The sequence below is a fragment of the Apostichopus japonicus genome, chromosome 15 (assembly GCF_037975245.1).
Source record: "Apostichopus japonicus isolate 1M-3 chromosome 15, ASM3797524v1, whole genome shotgun sequence".
Taxonomy (NCBI): domain Eukaryota; kingdom Metazoa; phylum Echinodermata; class Holothuroidea; order Aspidochirotida; family Stichopodidae; genus Apostichopus; species Apostichopus japonicus.
Genome location: NC_092575.1, coordinates 1,555,001 through 1,576,625, shown reverse-complemented (window position 1 = coordinate 1,576,625; position 21,625 = coordinate 1,555,001). Strand labels below are relative to the sequence as shown.

At 36.2% G+C, this 21,625-nt stretch overlaps 1 protein-coding gene and 1 long non-coding RNA gene across 4 annotated transcripts in view; both read right to left on the bottom strand.

Annotated features, from left to right (window-relative positions):
- LOC139980786 (uncharacterized) overlaps positions 1-21,625 on the bottom strand; it is a 42,254-nt gene that overhangs the window by 8,713 nt on the left and 11,916 nt on the right. Inside the window, exon 1 of one of the 3 annotated variants that reach the window (XR_011797696.1) lies at positions 6,682-8,457. The exons of 1 other annotated variant lie outside the window; for it this stretch is intronic. This is a non-coding gene — a long non-coding RNA (uncharacterized lncRNA). Of the gene's footprint in view, positions 1-6,681; positions 8,458-21,625 lie in introns of those variants that run through there. One more of the 3 variants, XR_011797698.1, reaches the window with a different exon arrangement.
- Positions 19,981-21,625, bottom strand: part of LOC139980735 (uncharacterized) — an 8,159-nt gene continuing 6,514 nt past the window's right edge. The window contains exons 9-10 of the mRNA XM_071992615.1: positions 21,163-21,264; positions 19,981-20,448 (exon numbers count right to left, since the gene is read on the bottom strand). Coding sequence (XP_071848716.1) covers positions 20,429-20,448; positions 21,163-21,264 — 122 coding nt within the window. The 3' untranslated portion in view covers positions 19,981-20,428. The remainder of the gene's footprint in view (positions 20,449-21,162; positions 21,265-21,625) is intronic.

The following is a 21,625-nucleotide window of genomic DNA, read 5'->3' as shown; positions in this document are numbered from 1 at the left end:
TACTATTAAGCATATGTACCCATTGTGCGACAACACATTTTGCAATCTTCAAAGATTTTTACGCAAACAAGAAGAACATTAATTTTTTAACATTAATGCAGATCATTCAATTAATTGTAGCTGTACTGAATACCCTAAGAAACAGTATTATTCTTTCCTTACTTAAATGGTAGTTGGAGGTATACATACATTCATTTATCGTTGCAAGCCTTTTGTTTTCTCCAAATAACTTAAACCATGGCTACATGCAAACACGTGTTTATTTAAGTATGTGCATATAATACCATCGTTCTCCATTATCAACGACTTTTAGACGGTACTTATCCTTTCTGTCAAGCCAAAAAAAAATGTTTTATCGCTACATTTGATGTGTGTGAATATTTGTGTAGATTTGGAAATGGTATACTGTTATCTACTCACTGTTGAAAAATAGACTTGAATTAGAACAAATTAACCCAAACGTTCGTTGCGATGAAGCAAAATCCGTTTATGACAGATACATGCACGCTACTGTAAATTTTCAGGAAGAACTAACCTTTGTCAATGGATTAATGTCCTGGGAAGCGTTTTCCTTGTAACTTAACTTGAGTAAGTTTACACACCAACATCGCTGATTGTGTTTACTTTCATTGTACACGGGTTGATTCCGTTTTATATCACAAGGATCTTCTAGACATTCATATCATTATGAAAACCTGTTTCCAAAAGATAAATACAGGTTCCCGAAATTGCGATAAACATCATAAGCAAGCTTTTAAGAAAACTATTCCTTTTCTCCATTGGCGATTTGTTGCAATATTGTTCGCTGGTAAATCTTTTGACACAGTCCACTTTTCGCTATTACTTTTCGCTAGAATATCCAACAAATGATTCACTAAAGTATTCTGACAGCCATCTCATGGTCATATCGGTATAAAAAAATATACCAATCTTTTCATCACCACACGTCATTGCCATCATCAATAAAACCATAACAACTATAGAAAGTAGCGTTCACATTCAAATAACAACATAAATCGATTTGCAGTCTATATATACGAAGCTGTGTTTCCCCTTTTGCAAGAAGGACACTCGAACGGCTGGTGAAATAACTTTTCATTTTCAAAGAAGAAGAAAAATTGGGGACGTCTGATATAGGCCTAGTCCTGCACTCAAAAACAGAGTATTGTCGACTCTTTCTACATAGTACATGTATGGCACATAACATTCTGATTCCACATTCATTTAACAACAAAAATCAATTCACTGACACGTCCAATCAACTTTACAGTCTATATATACGAAGCTGTGTTTCCCCTTTCGCAGAAAGGAAGCTCTAACGGCTTGCAAAAATATTCATATTTCGACGAGCAACGTAAATATTGATTATTGACAATCACTAAAATATTTAATAAGAAACTGACTCAGTAACATACATAGAAAATAACCCAAATAGATATTACAAATCAAGTAAACTTAGCCTATGTAGATATCTGCCTTTGAAATTGAATACAAAACGAATTTGGTACAAACCGTGAACTTGTTTCGGAAGGTGTTTGCCCTGAAAATTTTCCCTGATCGGCAAACAATCATGACATAAATTTTTGGCTAAATTGCTCTGAAAAACAAAGTGCCAGTGCCATGAAATCGACAAGTATTTTGCTCTAAGGGGACCGCGCCGCCACCCCCCCCCCCCACACACACAACAGATACACTACCTCGTACGCCTATGGTTGTGTGTATTCATTGTAGACAAAATGCAAAATCATGAATGGGGCAAATTATAAATTGCCGCTCCGTTTAAAAGTTAATGTATGTTCTACGTATTTTGAAAGACTTTGAATTTCTATATGCCATGGTACGTGCTCCGTAAGCAACTGATTATACAATATCAAGCTCAAAAAATGGTAACAAGCTTGGTGAAATCCGATCGCACCTATAAACCTTTTGGTAGAATCAACGAGCATATGTTGTTTGACAGCGGATTGTTTATCCATACATTCGCTGGCAGTATTTATCTTTAATAAATAACACGAGATAAATATTTTCACTTTCACTAAATTATAATAATATTCCTACTTTCTTTACGAACGATAATCCATCAATGACAAGATCGAAATGTGATAATTGTTGAAGAATTCATGTATATCACAAAGACTTTCTAGACATTCATTTCATTATGAAATTCTGTTTCCAAAAGAATTCAGCCACATAAACAAATAGAGGTTCTCGAAGTTGCAACGAACATCCTAAGCAATTTTTTAGGAAAACTATTCCTTTTCTCCATATGAATCATTTTTGACACTCAGTTTAAAATAGTTTACATGGTAAATTACGCACAACATCCTACTCTCGTTTAATTTCTCCCTGAGACCATACGTTAACATTCTAAATTATTCTCCTCGGTTAATCTCATTTTCTCAATGAAAATGAATCAGGTCATATTTTTATTCTCGCCTTCCATGTGCATGTTTATTCTTGTACTCACCTTACCAAACTAACGTATCCATTTGTTGTTGTGTAAATTGTTTCTGTAACCAAGGTATATAATGATGATGGCGTGTTTCACTGAATATATATCCTAATGTCCGAATCTCCATGTCCTCTTAATTGTATGCAATATTTCAAATAATCACAAAATATTCACAGCATGTATAAACTGAAACACTCGCGATCTCATCTGCCACGAAACATATTCAAGTAGGACACAAATTTCCAAATTCGAAAGATCAAGCAATATTATCTTTCGTTGGCGATTCGTTGCAATATTATTCGTTGGTAAATCTTTTGACACAGTCCACTTTTCGCTATTACTTTTCGCTGTTACTTTCCGCTAAAATATCCAGCAAATGATTCACTAAAGTATTCTGACAGCCATCTCATGGTCATATCGGTTTAGAAATATACCAATCTTTTCATCACCACACGTCATATGATATAATAAAAAAAACATAACAAGTATAGCAAGTAGCGTTCACATTCAAGTAACAACAAAAATTAACTCGCTGCCCGAATTTACTTTGCAGCCTATATATATATATATATATATATATATATATACGAAGCAATATTATCTTTCGTTGGCGATTTGTTGCAATATTGTTAGTTGGTAAGTCTTTTGACGCTATCCACTTTTCGCTATTACTTTTCGCTAGAATATCCAACCAATATTCCCATACAGTATTTCTGACAGCCATCCATTGGTCATATCGATTTTTAAAAAAAAAGATCTTTTCATAACCACACGTGTTATGCCATCATCAATAAACAAGAGCATCAATGATGCAGTATCTCAATACTGGAAGTTCTAATTTCGATTCCTAGTTTCATATCTTTGCTCTGTCTCTACAATTATCAATATCAATATATATAATATTTTTGGTCATATAGTTTGACGTCAATGACAACAGTCAAATAAGAAGAGGCGAACAACTCGACCATATTCTTGATGCCCACCTTGAGAAAGCTAGGCCTATCGACCTACTGTACGTTACTGTAGACTGTAGTGGTGACTACCATCAAAACTGTGTACACTTCCAAGTATCAAAACAACCCACGTTTTTCCTTCTCAATAATTTTGACATGAAGATTTCGTGGATTTATGACTTGGAAAAATTTATGTACAAGTAGATTACAAGTTTTTAATTGAAAGTGATGGGTGGCCTCCTCCTCCCCTTATAGCCACCCCAGTTCCTCTCCATTTTAGTATTTTCTTTTAATTCTTTGAATATTTGATGTCAAACATCACAGGTTCAAAAGAAAGCTAAACATACTTCTTATAACCTTATAGTTATACATCTTATATCCTTATAAATAAAATAGGGATGCACCGGATATCCGGTCCGGCCGGACTATCCGGCCGGATAGTGAGAAATTATCCGGTTCCGGCCGGATATTTTTCAAAATCCGGCCGGATCTTTTTCAAAATCTGGCCTGAATCATCCCTTAAAAAGGTGTTGGTATTAACTTAAATCAATGTAAACTATTTCCAAAAATTAATAAAAACATTCAAAGTAAGGAAACATTAGGTTTAACATGTTTAATTTAATTTTCTCAATGGTCTGACCCACTGTTTCTAAAGATCAACCAAAACAATACAACTACTGTAATTATATGAAGCTATATACAACAAATAAAGTTTGCAGTGAAATCATTTCTTGCAGCCTTCATCAGTTTAATATTGTAGTTATTTTATTAAAGAATGTAGATTACACCACTTCAAGTCATATTTAATCTCATAAATGGGGTCTTAATTTCACCTTCTTTGTAATATGCATATACCTCACCTAAGATTTGCTCCTTGTTTCATACTTCTACTTCTTATTAATGATTTCTTTTGTGTAATGAAAGTATCCGGTTCCGGCCGGATTTTATCCGGCCGGATTTCACGTACTATCCGGCAAAATCCGGTTCCGGCCGGATCCAAAAATTTGGATCCGGTGCATCCCTAAAATAAAACATAACCTTATCCAATTTTTATAGTCTTATAAAAGTTGTGATGCTATGGCTGGCTCCTCTTTTATACATACTCCAGTGAAAATAAAATGTGATAGATTATAATTTTTGTTCTTAATTCTTTTTTTTTGGGGGGGGGTTAAAGAAATATACCAATACCAAACAAGCTGTTAATTCATAATGATGCTTCGTTCTAGATATGCACAATATACACTCTATTCCAAATTAATAGTTGTTGTATTATCCCATTCACATTATGTTAAATTTATGGAGTCACAGTTTAAGTTGGAAACTTAAGTTAAAATTAAAACACACTGTAAGGCAATCGAACAAACATACTGTACCCTGGCCCAAAACTGCCTGAACACCACCAGTACAATGCTAATGTGGCCAATACTAAATGAAGGCCTAATATAGGATGCACTACTGTAGGCCTAGCCTAAACTTGTAAACACAACAATGTGTATACGTAATTATACAAAAATACCTGATGGGCAATCAAACAAACTTATCATGACTCTTGCTCTGAAAAACTACCTGAACAACAGTACAATCCTTAAATTGATATTACTAAAACCATGGAGCTATAAACAGACGAAGTCCTAATATAAATTAAATGCAGTACGACAATGTGTATGAAATTAGTGTGCAATAAATTTTGAAAATTGGTCGCGAGGGTGGCCATTTTCGTATATCTAACATGTAGCTGCCATGAGTCCTAACCAATCTGCTACAAACCAGACTTGGAGGCGGGGCTTGAGTCATTGCCAATCTGCTACAAACCAGACTTGGAGGCGGGGCTTAATTATCAAAAACAAGGAAACAAACAAGTTTTGGAGCGTGTGCAAAAAAGCCTTGGTTCAACGGTTTTTCAGAGGGATTTGGCCAAATTTGGACATAAATCGGTGAAAAAGTCATGGAATGAGATACAATTCTGGAATAAAAAATAGTAACTTTTGTTGGCCTATATGATATATGCTTACTCTGGAAATTTCAGAGAAAAAGAACTTTGTATGAAGACGCTGAAAAATTTTTAAGAGAAGAGAGAGTCCCACTTACTGTTACAATATCTCTATACATGTAATGTATTGAGATAAAAATCATAACAACTATAGAAAGTAGCGTTCACATTCAAATAACAACAAACATCAATTTGCAGTCTATATATAATAAGCTGTGTTTTCCCCTTTGCAGGAAGGATACTCGAACGGCTAGCGAAATAACTTTTCACTTTTCAAAGAACAAGAAAAACTGGGGACGTCTGATATAGGCCTAGTCCTGCACTCTAAAACAGAGTATTGTCGAGATGTCATAGTACACGTATAACACGTATAACACATAACATTCTGATTCCAAAATCAAATAACAACAAAAATCAATTGGCTGGCACCAATTAATTTTGCAGTCTCTATATACGAAGCTGTGTTTCCCCTTTTGCAGGAAGGATACTCGAACAGCTTGCAAAATATTCATATTTCGACGAAAAACGTACATATTGATAATTGACTATCACTAAAATATTTAATAAGAAACTAACCCATTAACATATATAGAAAATAAACCAAATAGATATTACAAATCAAGTAAACTTAGCGTACGTATAGATTTCTACCTTTGACATTGAATATAAAACGAATTCAGTACCAACCGTGAACTTGCTTATTGAATCACATCAATTAAAAATGTGCGAAATTGGAGTTACAATCCTGGAAGATGTGAGTTATCTTCGGAAGGTGTTTGCCCTGGAAATTTTTGCTGATCGGCAAACAATCATGACATGAATTTTTGGCTAAATTTTCTCAGAGAAACAAAAGGCCAGTGCCCTGAAATCGACGAGTATTTTGCTCTCAGGGGGCTGCCGCCCCTCCCCACAAATACACCACTTCTTACGCCTATGATTGTGTGTTTTCATTGTAGACAAGACGCAAAATCATGAATGGGGCGCATTATAATTAATTGCCGCCCGCTTAAAAGTTAATGAATGTTCTACGTGCTTTAAAAGACTTCGAATTTCAATGTTCCATGAAACGTGCTCCGTAAGCAACTGATTATACAATATCAAGCTCAAAAAATGGTAACAAGCTTGGTGAAATCCGATCGCACCTGTAAACCTTTTGGTAGAATCAACGAGCATATGTTGTTTGACAGCGGATTTTTTTATCCATACATCCGCTGGTAGCATTTATCTTTGATAAATAACACGAGATAAATATTTTTACTTTCACTAAATTATGATAATATTCCTACCTTCTTTATGAACGATAATCCATCAATGACAAGATCGAAATGTGATAATTGCTGAAGAATTCATTTATATCACAAAGACTTTCTAGACATTCATTTCATTATGAAATTCTGTTTCCAAAAGAATTCAGCCACATAAACAAATAGAGGTTCTCGAAATTACAACGAACATCCTAAGCAATTTTTTAGGAAAACCATTTCTTTTCTCCATATGAATGATTTTTGACACTCAGTTTAAAATAGTTTACATGGTAAATTACGCATAACATCCTACTCTCGTTTAAATTCTCTCTGAGTCCATACCTTTACGCTCAATTTGTAATTATTTTCCTCAATTAATCCTGTTCCTCAATGAAAAAATGAATCCGGTCGTTGTTTATTGTCGACCTATAGTTGCATTTTAAACCTTTGCTTACCTTACTAATAAAACTTATCCATTTTTCTGGTGTAAACATTTTCTGTAACTATATGATGATGAAGTGTTTCTCTGATTGTAGATCCTGATATGACCGAACCTCCATGTCCTCATAATTGTTTGCAATATTTCAAATAATCACAAAATAATCACAGCATGTATAAACTGAAACACTCGCGATCTCATCTGCCACGAAACAGATCCAAGAAGGACTCAAATATCCAAATTCCAAAGATCAAGCAATATTGTCTTTTTTCTTTGACGATTCGTTGCAATATTGTTCGCTGGTAAAACATTCAGCAAAGTTCACCTTTGTTTTAATTTTTCGCTATATTATCCAACAAATGATTCACTAAAGTATTCTGACAGCCTTTTTATATTGGTTTAAAAATATATCGATCTTTTCATCCTCACCTTCATGGGTGAAAAACCTTTACCTATAAAGGGAGTGTGAGGTTTTTGTTGTACGAAACACAAACGCTGTGAGAGAGAGATTATACATGGTAAACAATTCTAGCAAATCTAAACATTGTACACAGTGTATCCAGAATATGACAAAAGTGGTGTGCTAGTTGGGCTTGCTGTAACAAACGGTCCAATTAGCTGCAAGTGTTGAAAACTAAGTTTTTATCACCTTTTTATATCACTGTGTTGTAAGCGTTACCATGCCTGGCCTGTTTCACCATGATATCGTCGATTTTGCAGGACTGGTACTTAAAGTTGAAGAAGATAATACTTTGAACAACGTTAAGAAAATGAATAAATTCAAAACAGCGTTTTTACTGTTATAAGAATAATGCTATTAAATCTGACCGAAACCTTGAAGAATATGTTATTAAATCTGAATGAAACTTTTTTATTCCCTTATGAACGAAGTAAACTTGCTTTCCGATGAACACATCCTGCCGTCACGAAGACTTTATAGTTAACAATCCGCAATATCATGATTGAAATCAATTTGTGATCGAATAGCAATGTCATGCTATTTTCTGGTCGTGTGATTAATTTCAGTCCTTCGTTGAATCGTGACAATAAATGTGTGAACTAATTACTTGGCGTTTTCGTCAATGTCATAAAAATAAAGCTACACGTTTGTATAACATTTACCACTGTCTTGCACGCAACATGAAATATTAATAATAAGATGTGTCCTTGAAAACGAAAAGGCACTGAATCGAAAATTGATTATTAAGCCAAGAGGTTTTTCTTTCGTAGTATAGAATTGCACAAAAGCAATAGGAAACACAAGATTCTTTCAACGCTGTATATGTATGACTATCTAGAGAACAATAATTACAAAATCCCAAGAGACAATTTCACTGTAATAAGTATAAACCAAGCAATTGTTTATATTCAAATAAATTTTGGCTTTAAGACGGTAAAATGAATGTCTCATACATCAAGAGAACTGCATTAATAGATTATATTGTATGCCATTACACACACACACACACACACACACACACATATATATATATATATATATATATATATATATATATGTATGTATGTCTGAAAGTTGTACATTTTGACTTACGTGCTGTGCTTTTAATTTTGAAAATAATTGAATGCAATTCGTCCAAAAATAGCTAGAACTTGAAGCCCAAAAGAGTGGTTCTAAAATTCTAAAGGATGAAGGCCTCAGAAAAAAATTGCAATAAATAAGAGAAATCAAGATCATTATTTATGAATCAAACGAAATTGCTGTCAATGTTCCCAGCAGGGTCGCCGTGCTATTCACAAGTTTGAGAAGTATATATACATCGAATTCTTAGAAATATATAAAACTTTTTTTTCTTTTTCATGATAAAGATGCAGCTGTTTATAGGATGCGAGTCACGCTATTGATCACGTCTGAATAGATGCTATCTAGTGGCTTGAATTCATTGCTTTAACAAAGTCAGCTTTTATGATTAAGCCTTTTTGAATAAGTAATATCAAGAGTATCGCAACAAAATATATGAAACTATTTTCATAGTTATCAGTAAACTATTTAGCTGAGATGCAACTCGTCAAATTTCAGCATAAGATTCAAATTTGAAAGTGACACTTACGAAACATGATTTATTTTGATCAAGTTTTCGTGACAAAGTTAGCAGAGAAGGGTGGAGATTATGGAGGTTTATGTTCACCATTTTTCTTTGCCACAGCTCATCCTGCATTCTAGCCCCCCCCCCCCCCCAGTTCCTTAACTGCAAAGGATAATCAGCTATATATATATATATATATATATATATATATATATATATATATATATATATATATATATATATATATATATATATATATATTATTAGAGAAAACTAGAAAAAATAAGATATGACTCATAATTGACAAATAAGGAGTAATGTTTTAGAAAATATATCGAATGAAAAGTACAAAATGTAACACAATGAAAGTATGACGCTAGATAAGTGTTAGTTGCAGTGATGGAATTAGAACCAAATAAACCATGACTGTACAAGAAGCGGATTAAGGAGCAAAGAACGGATTACATATGTTATATAGAACTATAACATAAAATATATATAATACTAACCATATATATCTATATATATAGTGCTGAAAAGCTTCCAACAGTTTTCAGTTGTGAGTGTCAGGCGCGTAGCCAGGAATTTGCCAAGGGAGGGGCGAAACTGCAGATTCGGTATTGCAAACTATCTAAGCGTAGCGCCACCATGATTGGTGCGAAGCGTGCAAGAAAATTTTGGCTGAAAATGCCTCCCAGATCGCTGGAAATGGCACTTCCCAGGCCTTGTAAGTTGCATCTTAGCATTTTCTCTTTTGAAAATACTAGTGATATCATAAAAACATTAAAAAACATTTTTTTAAATATGCTCAAGGGGGGGGGGGGCGGCTGCCTCCTTCGCCCCCCCCCCCTTGGCTACGCGCCTGGTCAGTGTATCAAGCTCAGAGAACATTTGTTTGTTGCAGTGGCGGAGCTAGGGGTATTGGTCAGGAGGGGCGATAATGGTCTGTAGGGGCGCTTTCGACACTATCTAAGCGGAGCGCCACCACTGGTTGGCGCGTAGCGTACAAAAAAGTTTTGAGTAAAGATACTCCCTAGATCGCCGGAAATGACCCTTTCCAGGCCTGGCTTATTTGCAGATGAACGAAGAATAAATAGGTGTCATCGCCAGATTATACCAACAAAATGTGACAAATGTCAATATGTAGATGAGAACGCAATAAAAAGTCAATAATCGCGAATAAGTAAAAAGTGGTAAAGAGCTGAAAAGGGCGCCAGCAGTCCATTTGAGTCCGTCAGGGGGGCATCCGCCCCCTGACTGTATGGACGCTCCGCCACTGTTGGGTTGAGTTATTATCATTTTTAAAAAAATGCAAGTCCTCCATGCAGGACTCATGACCCATATGGTATAAATATGATTCTGGTTATGGTGTGATCATTTTACAATCTGAGCACCGTATAACTCCGCGTCTCTTGTGAGTGATATTTCCTTTGGTTTCTCACCACAGAATGGACACGTAATATTCTTTATCAAGATTAGCTTTGCATATATGATAGGGTTGATGACATAATTTAGCATAGAAAAGTTATAAGTTACATTTGAAATCAACACATTCACGAATAAATCCTCATACGGCTTTATTAGCATTGGTTGAGACCAAAGAGAAACCGCAACTACACAGGCAGTGGCGTAGCTAGGATTTTTTGAGTGGGGGGCCATGGGGAGTTGTTCTTTCTTGTGGGGGCCGGAGGTTACTATCTAAGCGGAGCGCCACCTTGGTTGGCGCGGAGCGTACAAAGAAAATTTGAGATTTCAGCTCCCCCCAGATCGCAGGAGATGGCACCTGTGAGGCAATATAGCAACCAAAAAGATGTGCAACTTTGGTGACAGAAATGCAAAAAAGTTTTTTCTCTTTCATGCTGACTGGCCTTGCCAACTCAGCCAGATTTTAACTTGAGGGAAGTTGGCATCAGTTGTCGTTTCAAGGTGTCAAGGCCTTTCTCCCAACTCAAACCCCTGTGGGCTACCAGTAGATTTGCAGGATATCCAATAGGCGTACGGGACCATTTCGGTTTGGGGGCAGAAACTTTAGTGCCGAAAGTTCCCGTGACACTATCTAAGCGGAGCGCCACCATCGGATGGCGCGTGGCGTACAAGAAATTTTTGGCAAAATATGCCCCTCAGATTTCCGAAAATGGCACTTCTGAGGCCTTGCAAGTTGCATCTAAACATTCTTTATTTTATAATCTCACGTTTAGAAATTTACATTTCCCCAAAATTTCGGTAAATTAGAAGAAGAAAAAATGGTAAAATCACTCTGAAGGGGAAAAAAGCAGTATATTTTTAAAGCTCCTATTTAGTTACGGTATTTATTATTTTAACACAGTACTCAGCTACCTCCAGAAAAATATACATTGTAGGCGGGAAAATGTCGCTGTGTCGGGTGAGACTGCAATTTGTCTCACAAAAAAGTATAACAAATAACAAAGAATATGATAAACCTATACTTTTAGGCTTGTAGGCACTCCCCCACCCCGCCCCCCACCATCCATGAAAAAGAAAATGTTTCTTATATACACTCATGTCGGGGATGTCCAGGTATACAGTTGACTAGTTAGAAAAAATGTTTAATGCGGTTTTTCACTTCAGAGACTGCTAATCTCCATGCATGCATGTCACCACGATTGTGAGCGGCGTTCCCTGTTAATAATTTTGGGCGATAGTGCAAAAAGCGTGGCAGCCCAGATGAGCTGCGCTTACAGTGGTGTTACACTGAAATATTCGGGCATCATGATGCTAAATAAGGAAAATCATTAGGCCTATATTAATGTCACAAAACAAATAACACGGAACGCTCTCCACGGAATTGTCGGGCAAAAATATGAAAATGATTCGGGCAAGCTACTGCATATTTATATATATATTTTTTCTCCTCTTAGGCTGCCCGAATTTTTCAGGACTTTTGCCCGAATTTCTTGTCCTCTGGAAATTTGGGGGCAGTCTGCCCCCCCCCCCCGTCTCGTACGCCTATGCACGTGAACTTAAATAGCATTAGAGGAAGGGGATGGAAGACTAACACGCATCGATGTTTCGGTAATGGTCCACATTGGTGGCTCGGTGCTAATTAGGCCATTTATTGGGTTTCTTGAAGCAGCTGTCATCAGAATCTGGGTTTTGTGCCAATCGATGACCGATAACAGTACGTGCATGTTGAAAAGTTCCGAAATCTTCTCATATTCTGACTGTAATTTATGAATAAAATTTATCGTACGCGTGATCAGTATATACAGTACAGTGCATATCATCATAGATGTACGTATTACATACTTTCGTATATCAGACGCACTCGATACCCACGATACAATACGGTCCTGAAAAATAATTTCCACTCAACATTTTTAAGGCGATACAGTAGTGAGTAGTGAACAGGCACAGCCGCATGTTTGCAGGAATTTCAGAATTCCCAATATTTTATATCTCTACCAGTAGTGGAAAATCATGTTTCGACAGTTTCGTGGCCATTAAAAAGTTGTTTTGTGGAATATTCAATGACATATATTCATTTGACTCGAGGCAATATATGAATACCTGATACCTCGGCTCAGTACAAACGGAGCCAATCTTTTGATAGATTGTTGCGCTAGGTGGAAGCACTGAACATATTTTCAGAAGATATAAATATCGCGCAGCACAACAAAGTTGGTGGTGTATGGTCGCAATCGTCGCATCGACCATTGCCATGCCATGCTGTGTGACCATTCTCATGATTACTACAGATATTGCATTATTCTTATTCTGCCAGATGCAGACGAGAAAACTGTGTAACCCTATTTCCCAAATTATTGAACAAGAAATATTAGTGAATCGCACTGATGAGTGTTTTGTTTTTTTACAACATTTTTTTTACCCCATTCCCAGTGGGGGGGCCAGCTAATTTCATGGGGGGCCTCGGCCCCCAGGCCCCCCCCCCCCCCGTAGCTACGCCACTGGTCACTCAAGAAGAAACAACTAATTGAAAAACAAAACAAGAAAAGATAGAAAAAAGTAACCCAACACCAAGAAAAAAATGTGTGGTCAATAATACTTTCTGTAATGCTCACTCAATTGTTCTTGAAGTACTGTAGAGAAAGTATATTTCTGAGTTAGTCGGAGAGTGAGTTCCATGACACAGCGGCTCTGCGGCGTGAACTTTGTTTTAAGAACGTTTGTTCTAGTAAAGTTTTGGCACATGCAACTGATTTGACTGATTGTGTGTGTTATGTGGGTTTCATTAGGAAAAAAAAACTCATATTACTCCTATGGATATCTGGACACTCTATGCTTGAGAATGTAACTAAAAGCAGTAGGGATCATAAAGTTAATCGTACAATTCTAGATACAGCACATATCTTTTAGGAATTTGAATATCAGTGACTTTAAGGACACCGACGTTACTGTGCAGATTACTGGTAGAATAACACCGGCGTTTGAAGGTTATAACATTTAAAATTATGTTGTAGCACCTGTAAGGCTTAAAAATACCACACCATAGATTTTCACGTTAATGCACCTGTAAGGCTTACGAATGCCATACCATAGATGCCAATCCCATACAGCTCTTGGATAGACCAAAGATAAGTAAATAGCATTAACGCTGGAAAGGAACTTGTATAAGACGATTAAACATTCATGCCGATGCCCTTAATAAGGTTATGACAAACCTCTTCAATGTGTTGTCTGAAAGACAGACTTTCCTTAACTAAATGACCAGTATTTTACGTAGACTGTCTCGGAGATCTTAGTAATCGTGTTAAGCAGTCAGGATAATCAACAAGCTCTTTGGGGTGGAACACTTGATGCAATTAGTTTAGATGCGAGGTGAGTTTGTTATTATCAAACCACGTTTTCAGTATCCCAAAGTCAATTTGGGACCTCTGATTGAGATTTATGACATTGTCGTCATGAACAAATTGTACATTTGTATCATCGGCAAATAGGCAAATCATTCAACGTTACGTCAAAATGTATTGTATTCACTCATGGGTTTCAGTGTATTCATGTCAAAGTACGTTTAAGGATATTTGTTTTCCTGACGATAACTTCTTGGTTACTGAATGTTGAAGTCACATACTAACTTCTAAACTACAGTGTTCACGCGTTGAATAACCGTCGCGGTTTTACGGGAGCTATTGTTGTGGATAATAAATACATGTGCCTCGCTTCTAGTTGATGCCCACAGTTAACAAATATCACAGTCAACCAATCCGATTTTATAATAGCGTCCTCTTATTTGTAAATAACGTTCAAAATGGTTACCTGTATATCTCTATGTAAAATTTGCTAAAAGTATTCACAACTATTTTCCACAATGACATTTTAAACGATTTCCAAACATTGCGGAGTGTTAGACTACCGTATAGTCGATGAACTGTCGCAGTGAGGAAATTATTTGGGAGTCTGTTTTATATTTGCCCCATGCGAGATTACTTATATTATCTTCTTTTTTTAAAGAAAAAAACAGCAAAACAAACAAAAAGTTTTTGGATATTTGACTGTGGTATCGTGTTGAGAATGAGGTAGGTATTTCTTCATTCCTCATGACATAATTTCTTAGATATGAATTAGTTATGCAACCCATCATATCAATTAACTCTCTTTGTCATGGCTGCAGGTGAACATCATAGGCATTATAGTCACGTCATAATGTGTTGTATTCACTCATGGGTTTCAGTGTATTCTTGTCAACACTTTTATGGATATTTTTTTACCTTACTATAACTTCTTGGTTACTGAAAACAACAGAGTGTTCACTTGTTGAATACCCGTCGCGGTTTTACGGGAGCTATTGGTGTGGATAATACATGTGCTTCGCTTCGATTTCAGCAGGGAGTTGTTATGTAAACTCCCTGATTTCAGGCCCACAGTTAATATCACAGTCAACTAATCCGATTTTGTAATGGCGCCCTCGTTTTTGTAAGTAACGTTTGATATGGTTACCTGTCAGTGTATCTCTGTACGTAATGCTTTATATCCCTCGCCCCACAGACCCACCCACCCACCCTTGATCACCACCCCCACTGTTTTGTAAGTAACGTTTGATATGGTTACCTGTCAGTGTATCTCTGTACGTAATGCTTTATATCCCTCGCCCCACAGACCCACCCACCCACCCTTGATCACCACCCCCACTGTTTTATGGTATGCAAATACTATATCGTTTTCGTGAGTGTGACAGTGTTTCGCTGGTAGATTATTACACTTATCCGTTGTATTCGTACGTAAATTAATTATTTAAACAGCTTAATATGGACAGTGGACAATATTGGACCAGACGCTATAAGATAATCCTCTTGTATTATGCCAATACGGTTAAGGACGTTCACCAATGGACATTCTTTTAATTCTCACTCCCCTTTCCCCTTCAATACTCCTCGCCATCGTAGTAATGATAAAAGAAATCAATCAATAACATATGTTTGTATGTAGAATAATTGGAATCTTTGTCTTAAGTTCCGGATAGTCCTTTTTTACTTCATTGTAACAGTATAATGCCAATATGGTATAGGAGGTTTACAAACAATGTGGAAGCATTGTGTGTTCTTCGTATTAATTTTCTGATTACAAGTCCAACAAAGCCCACGCATGTGTTTCTGATTTATCTTTTTAAGAGTTCTCAGTTTTAAGTAATGATAGCTTACCAGTCAAAACGTCCCTTTACTAAAACGTCCTCGTACCAAAACGTCCCCGCTTTTGGTCAAATCGTCCCAGTTGGTCAAAACGTCCCCGTTGGTCAAAACGTCCCCGTAAGTCAAAACGTCCCTGTCTATCACATTCATTCACAGTTGTGAAAATATATTAATTTTAAGTTAAAATTTTAAGTTATAATTTGGCTAAGTTATCTGCATACAAGTTGGATTACAGTCGCTAAATAAATCATAAATCGTATCGTTTGATTATATTTGGTATGAAAAAGGTATACGCTATATGTTTTTCAGTGAATTAAAGAATTAAGGAAATCAAAAAATATTATACAAGAGGAATTAAGAAAGAATTTGGATGTGTATACATTAAAAGTAGAATTTTGTCACGGTACGTGCCCCTGTTGATATTTGACATTTTTAAGTATAGGATATATCGTTCGATGGTTTACCTTTCGTTTGGTAACGTTACATGTTTTACTAAAAAATTATACTCAAAAATGTTTCTGCCCTCATAACAGTCAATTCCCACTCCTAAAAACTGTGTTTTCAACCTAAACTATACTTATCCTAACTCTTTGATTTGAACTAATAACATTCACACTTGCATTCCAACTGATTATAAAAGCGGGGACGTTTTGACTCAAGGGGACGTTTTCACTGCGGGGACGTTTTGGTAAAAAAGCAGGGACGTTTTGGTCTTAAAAAGGCCGGGACGTTTTGGTAAAGGGACGTTTTGACTGGAAACCTGTCATTCGCAGTCATTCGTTTTAGTTTGTCCTTGATCAGGGTGAGAAAATCGTCATTACCCCTCCCCTTTCAAAGAAGATTTACTTAGCCTAGGTCATACACTTAATTCCAGCAGTCACAGTATATCGATATTTCAATAACCATCCTATCCGAATGTCCAATCCCCGTACCATATATATACGTGTAGGTATAATCAGACTACATGTCACTAGGTTAGTGTAGCGCCAGTGAACATGTTACCCTACGGTATGCTCATGTTACTTTGATCGTCACAACTATCCTAGCCTAACCTACTGTAGGTTGGTCTGTTAACACTAGCAGTAGTATAGTAGTAGTAGTTTTAGCCTAATCGGTGTACTACGACTATTACTAGGCTAACGCCAAAAATATTTTTGTTACCCTGGGTGTTTTGTTTTCTTTCCCAGAATAGACATGAATCTTCCTTCTTGGTGTAGAGAACATAATAAGTTATTATGTTCGCACTTCGAGGACGTAAGTATCATTACTTAGATGCTATAGATCACTGTGTTGTTGTGGTTGTTTAAAAAAACATCAGTATGCAGATGACCCCGGAGTCGCGATACGTGATTGGTCGACATGGTACAGTACTTTGGAACGCAAAATATGTCAAAATGATTTCGAACTGTATAGTGCTGTTATATTACTTATTGATCCATTACAATAGAAACTTCAGAAAATATAGCATATATTTCAAGTGCAAGTTTCGGAAAGTCCTAAACCAGAGTGTTTTTGTTTTAACAAGAAATCTGATTATAGGTGGTGGGTGGTTGGATTTCGCGTTAATGTACATGGGTAGGTCATTGGGTTTCCTGTATGGTTGGTGTTTGCCGGTTACAAGGTTGAGTTTGATGTCTAGGAAGTTGGCTGATGTGAAGTTGGTTTGGACGGTTATTTGTAGGCCAAATGACTGGGAAATCTGGATCAGTTGTTTTCTTACGCGGTCTGCTTTGGGGCCTGGGTGGTATTTCATTACAGCAAGGCCGTCTCTTTTAAGGCCTATACCGTCGGCTGGCCAAGTTAAGTTTCGATATATATATATATATATATATATATATTAACATACATACATACATATAGGCCTATAAACATACATTTATCGTATTCGTCCAATTGTCTGTTGAGGCGTGGAAATTTTCGAGTCTGGTTATTAAGATACTATGAATTTTCAGTCTTCTCGAATAAGTCGAAATTTCTATTAAAAAGGTTAATGTTTTCTACTTTGGAGTGCTGTAGTTTGAAATAAATTCTTACAAACGATATCAAACTATTAATAGTTAATGTATTCATATTTTGCAACTATCAAGGTTAGTTGGTTCTTCACCTCGACTATTCTCAGTCAAAGCCGCTCAACATTTCTTTTTGACGCCAAGTATTGATTGAAAAAAAAAGTTTTCCTAGTTCTTTCCAAAGCTACTAGTTCTCAGGCTATACTTACAACTTTTCCCCTCTATAACAAAACCAGCTGTACTCTCTTCTCTTCTCCTATCTTTTCCCTGATTCTCTTTCGTTTTGGATTCCCGAAAGGGAAAACTATGGAGTCACTCTATACCGACAAAAGTTGTGAGGGGGCCCGCGGATTGCAAAGTCTGCATGACTATAACGCAAAGTCGGTAATTACTATAACAGTTAGATTCGTCCATTACGGAAACATACAGAAACGCTGTATATTCAAAGCCTCAGAAAGGTTGCTCTTACTAAAACCGTAGGGTCTGCACCGTTTGTCAATGGGTAGAAAAAATAAACAACAGGTAGAAGAAAATTATCAAAGAAGCATTAAAACTGTACTTGGTATTTCTATAAAAAAATATGAAATGTTGATAATATAATGTAGTTAACATGTCTTTAAATGTTAAAATATGTTCTTGTTTGATTCAGAAATTGTTAACACCTATACAGTGGTCCATGTACTGGCACTGTGGTTAGTACTATTATTTGATAGGGTTACGTAAGTTGGATATAAATAAAAACAAAAATAAAAATTAATCTACAACGAAAATAACTGCTTGCACGGTAGAAGACGTATAAGGCACAGGCGAGTTCTTTTTTAAATGTTTTGTGAATAAGGTACTGCTGGTTGAACTACTAAAAAATATATATTAATTGTCAACCTTTTGCATTACGAGTAGAACCCCTGTGACAAATCTTACTCGGTACGAGTTAATCAGGTCACACATCCGCTTCGGAAGAAAGCAAATTCACTTAGCTATGTGATTGCTTCAAAAACCCTCAATCTTTAATTGCTGTGTTTTTTAAACAAACATATACAGAAAGCCTAACCAAATATGATTGGAGAAGGGTAATTCAGAAGGTTCGTATAGCATAGCCAACTGTGCGTTTTGTACTTACATTACTCGTGCTCTCCGAAGATGTTTCACCAAATAAAACGCTCTATTCTTATTCTGTCGTCGATTTGAACAATTTAATTTTTGTAACTGCAAGTGCGAAAGTTACTGCAAATATTTCCAGGATATTTGCATGGACACGTACCTCTACCATCTGAACACGATATCTCAAGAAGAGAATCTTGGGCAGATATCATATTTGGTGTGTAGAAGTATCACATTAAGTGCAAGAAGCCCTATCGTTTTTGGAGGAGGTCAAATGTCATTTGGGGTGTCAGAGGTCAAGTTGTGAAAATCTTGTAAACATGATATCCCACTATCTGAAGCTTGGGCAGATCTCATACTTGGTAAAAAGGTGTATAACATTGAGTAAGAGAAGCCTATTGATTTTGGCAAAGGTCATTTGGAGATAGCAGGTCAAATCGTGAAAGCCTTGTATACATGATAGTTCAAGAAGAGAACCTAGTACAGATCTCATGTTTGCTTTGTTGATGAACCATATTAAACTTTAAGGAGCCTATTATTGCTTACGGTGGAGGTCAACTGTTATTTCAAGTAACGTTTACTTCACTCCCCTCTTACTGTCTCTTTCCACTACCAAACCTTCCTAAACATAATATCAAAAGGTAAGATTGGACAGATCGCATATTTGGTATGTAATTGTACCACATTGAGTACGGTATACCAGAAGCTAAATGTTGTGGGTGGAGGTCAATGGTCGCTTGAGTTCACCAGGTGTTAAATTGTGAAAACCATGTTTCACACAATATTTCAACAATGACATATGTATAATTTAGTGTGTTTATGTATCTATCACATTTAGTAAAAGAAGCCTGTTATTGAGGTCCATGGTCATTCCAGGAAAGCCTGTGTCATTATGAATTTATTGTTTGTGACATCACACTGCTTTTCACTTTAGTACTAAGATCAAGTATGTTTTACACCATTACTATACATTACGTCATATTCATGAAGACAACTGCTCATGTTAGATCATCGAAAACACATTGCAGTTTTGTATTCTGGTCATACTGCTTTTATCGTTTTACTGCCAGTGGATATGGTTTGCTAGAAGTTCACAGACTCTGTAGAAAATACAATACAGTTCATAACTTGAGTTCCTTTTTTTTGTGTTTTATTACATTTCATCGTGACAATTGACCCACGTGCCTGTTACAATAATTGACCAACAATTTCTTTCATTTTATAGTAAACGGTTTTTCCTTATCCATAACAGGAACTATCAAAAGTTAGCACAAAGAGGGTTGAGTACATTTCTAACTTACTAAGTCACTTGAAAGAATTTTACTGACTACAAAAGTGCAGGTTGAAAGTTGCTGGAATCCGATGATAGGCTGCAAATTTGCAAAGCTCTCTTGAAACACTGTCCTACTCTAGCCCCCCCTCCACTTCCTGCCCCACCTTGTCCAGCCGAAAATCACATCAAGTGTGGATGAATTCGATTTATCTTCTTCATAGTTGAGAACCAAAATCATTCAAAGGGCGGTGTCAGTCGTGTTGAACAGAGCCGTATATAGAGAAATACTGGTCTGGTGTTGAAGAATTTCAGTTAAGTCAATGCAACTGCAAATCATCTGATGGAAACAAGGATATGTTATCTCCCAAATTAGTTGATCTAAGATTTCAAAAACAGTCGATTGTTACACTTACACACACGTTCCTGCAGCTATGACATTGTTAATTTACCGTAGATCATCACAACTAGATATATACTTAACCTGCACCTCCATTTAGCTACCTGATTTAAGGTCCAGTTGTGTCCCCCTCCCTACCGCCCATATGTTGAGAAAGACACACACAACAAAATCATCTATATTCAAACTTTAACTTTGCTTTATTGTCTCCTTCAGAACACCTAACTGCAAAGAGGACTTTATATAAAAGTTAATTTAACCGACCCTCCGAATGAATAATTTGGAGACGGCGAACTGCCAAGGAAATAGTTTTGGACTCTTCCAGAAATTGCTAGCGAACTCAGTTTGGGCGAAATATTTACAACATCAACCTATAAACTTTGCTAACTGTAGAATGATAGGCAATTTTTTTCATAAAATAAATTGCTTATACTTATTGAGCCGTGTGAATAGAGTTATAGATAGATGACAAACTTAGAATATAGAAAAGCAAAAGGATAATAAATGCAATAAAAATAGTTATTTGACGTGTTAATAAATTTATAAAAAGTTGCAGTAATTGACCACACCACGTTTGGTTGATTTCACACTGCTTTTTTACATGGATACTTTGTTAATAATTCAGATGTAAACAACAGCCGACTATATATATACCTTGTTGTTTTGGTTGGTCTTGTCTTATCAGCAATTTCAGGTGGGTATCATCTCCTAGGTCAGGATGCGGTTCCGTACACTGGGACGAGAATGCTATTGGTTCTGCAATAAAAAGTATATAAGAATAATCTGTGCAGGAGCATATAACGAAAGAAATGGGATCCAGGGTTGAAATAAACGTAACATAGAAATACACAAATACACCAAGAACCTTGTAGTTTTAATTCCTTGAACATAATTACCTGGGTTGTCTTTGAGCTATTACGACTACGACGAAAATGGGTGACATAAGAGAAAACGTAGAAATTGCAAAAGGATAATAAATGCAATAAAAATAGTTATTTGACATCGTGTTAATAAATTTATAGTTACTTGCAGTAATTGACCACACCACGTTTGGTTGATTTCACACTGCTGTTGTACATGTATACCTTGTTAAAATTTAGATGTAAGCCACAGCCGA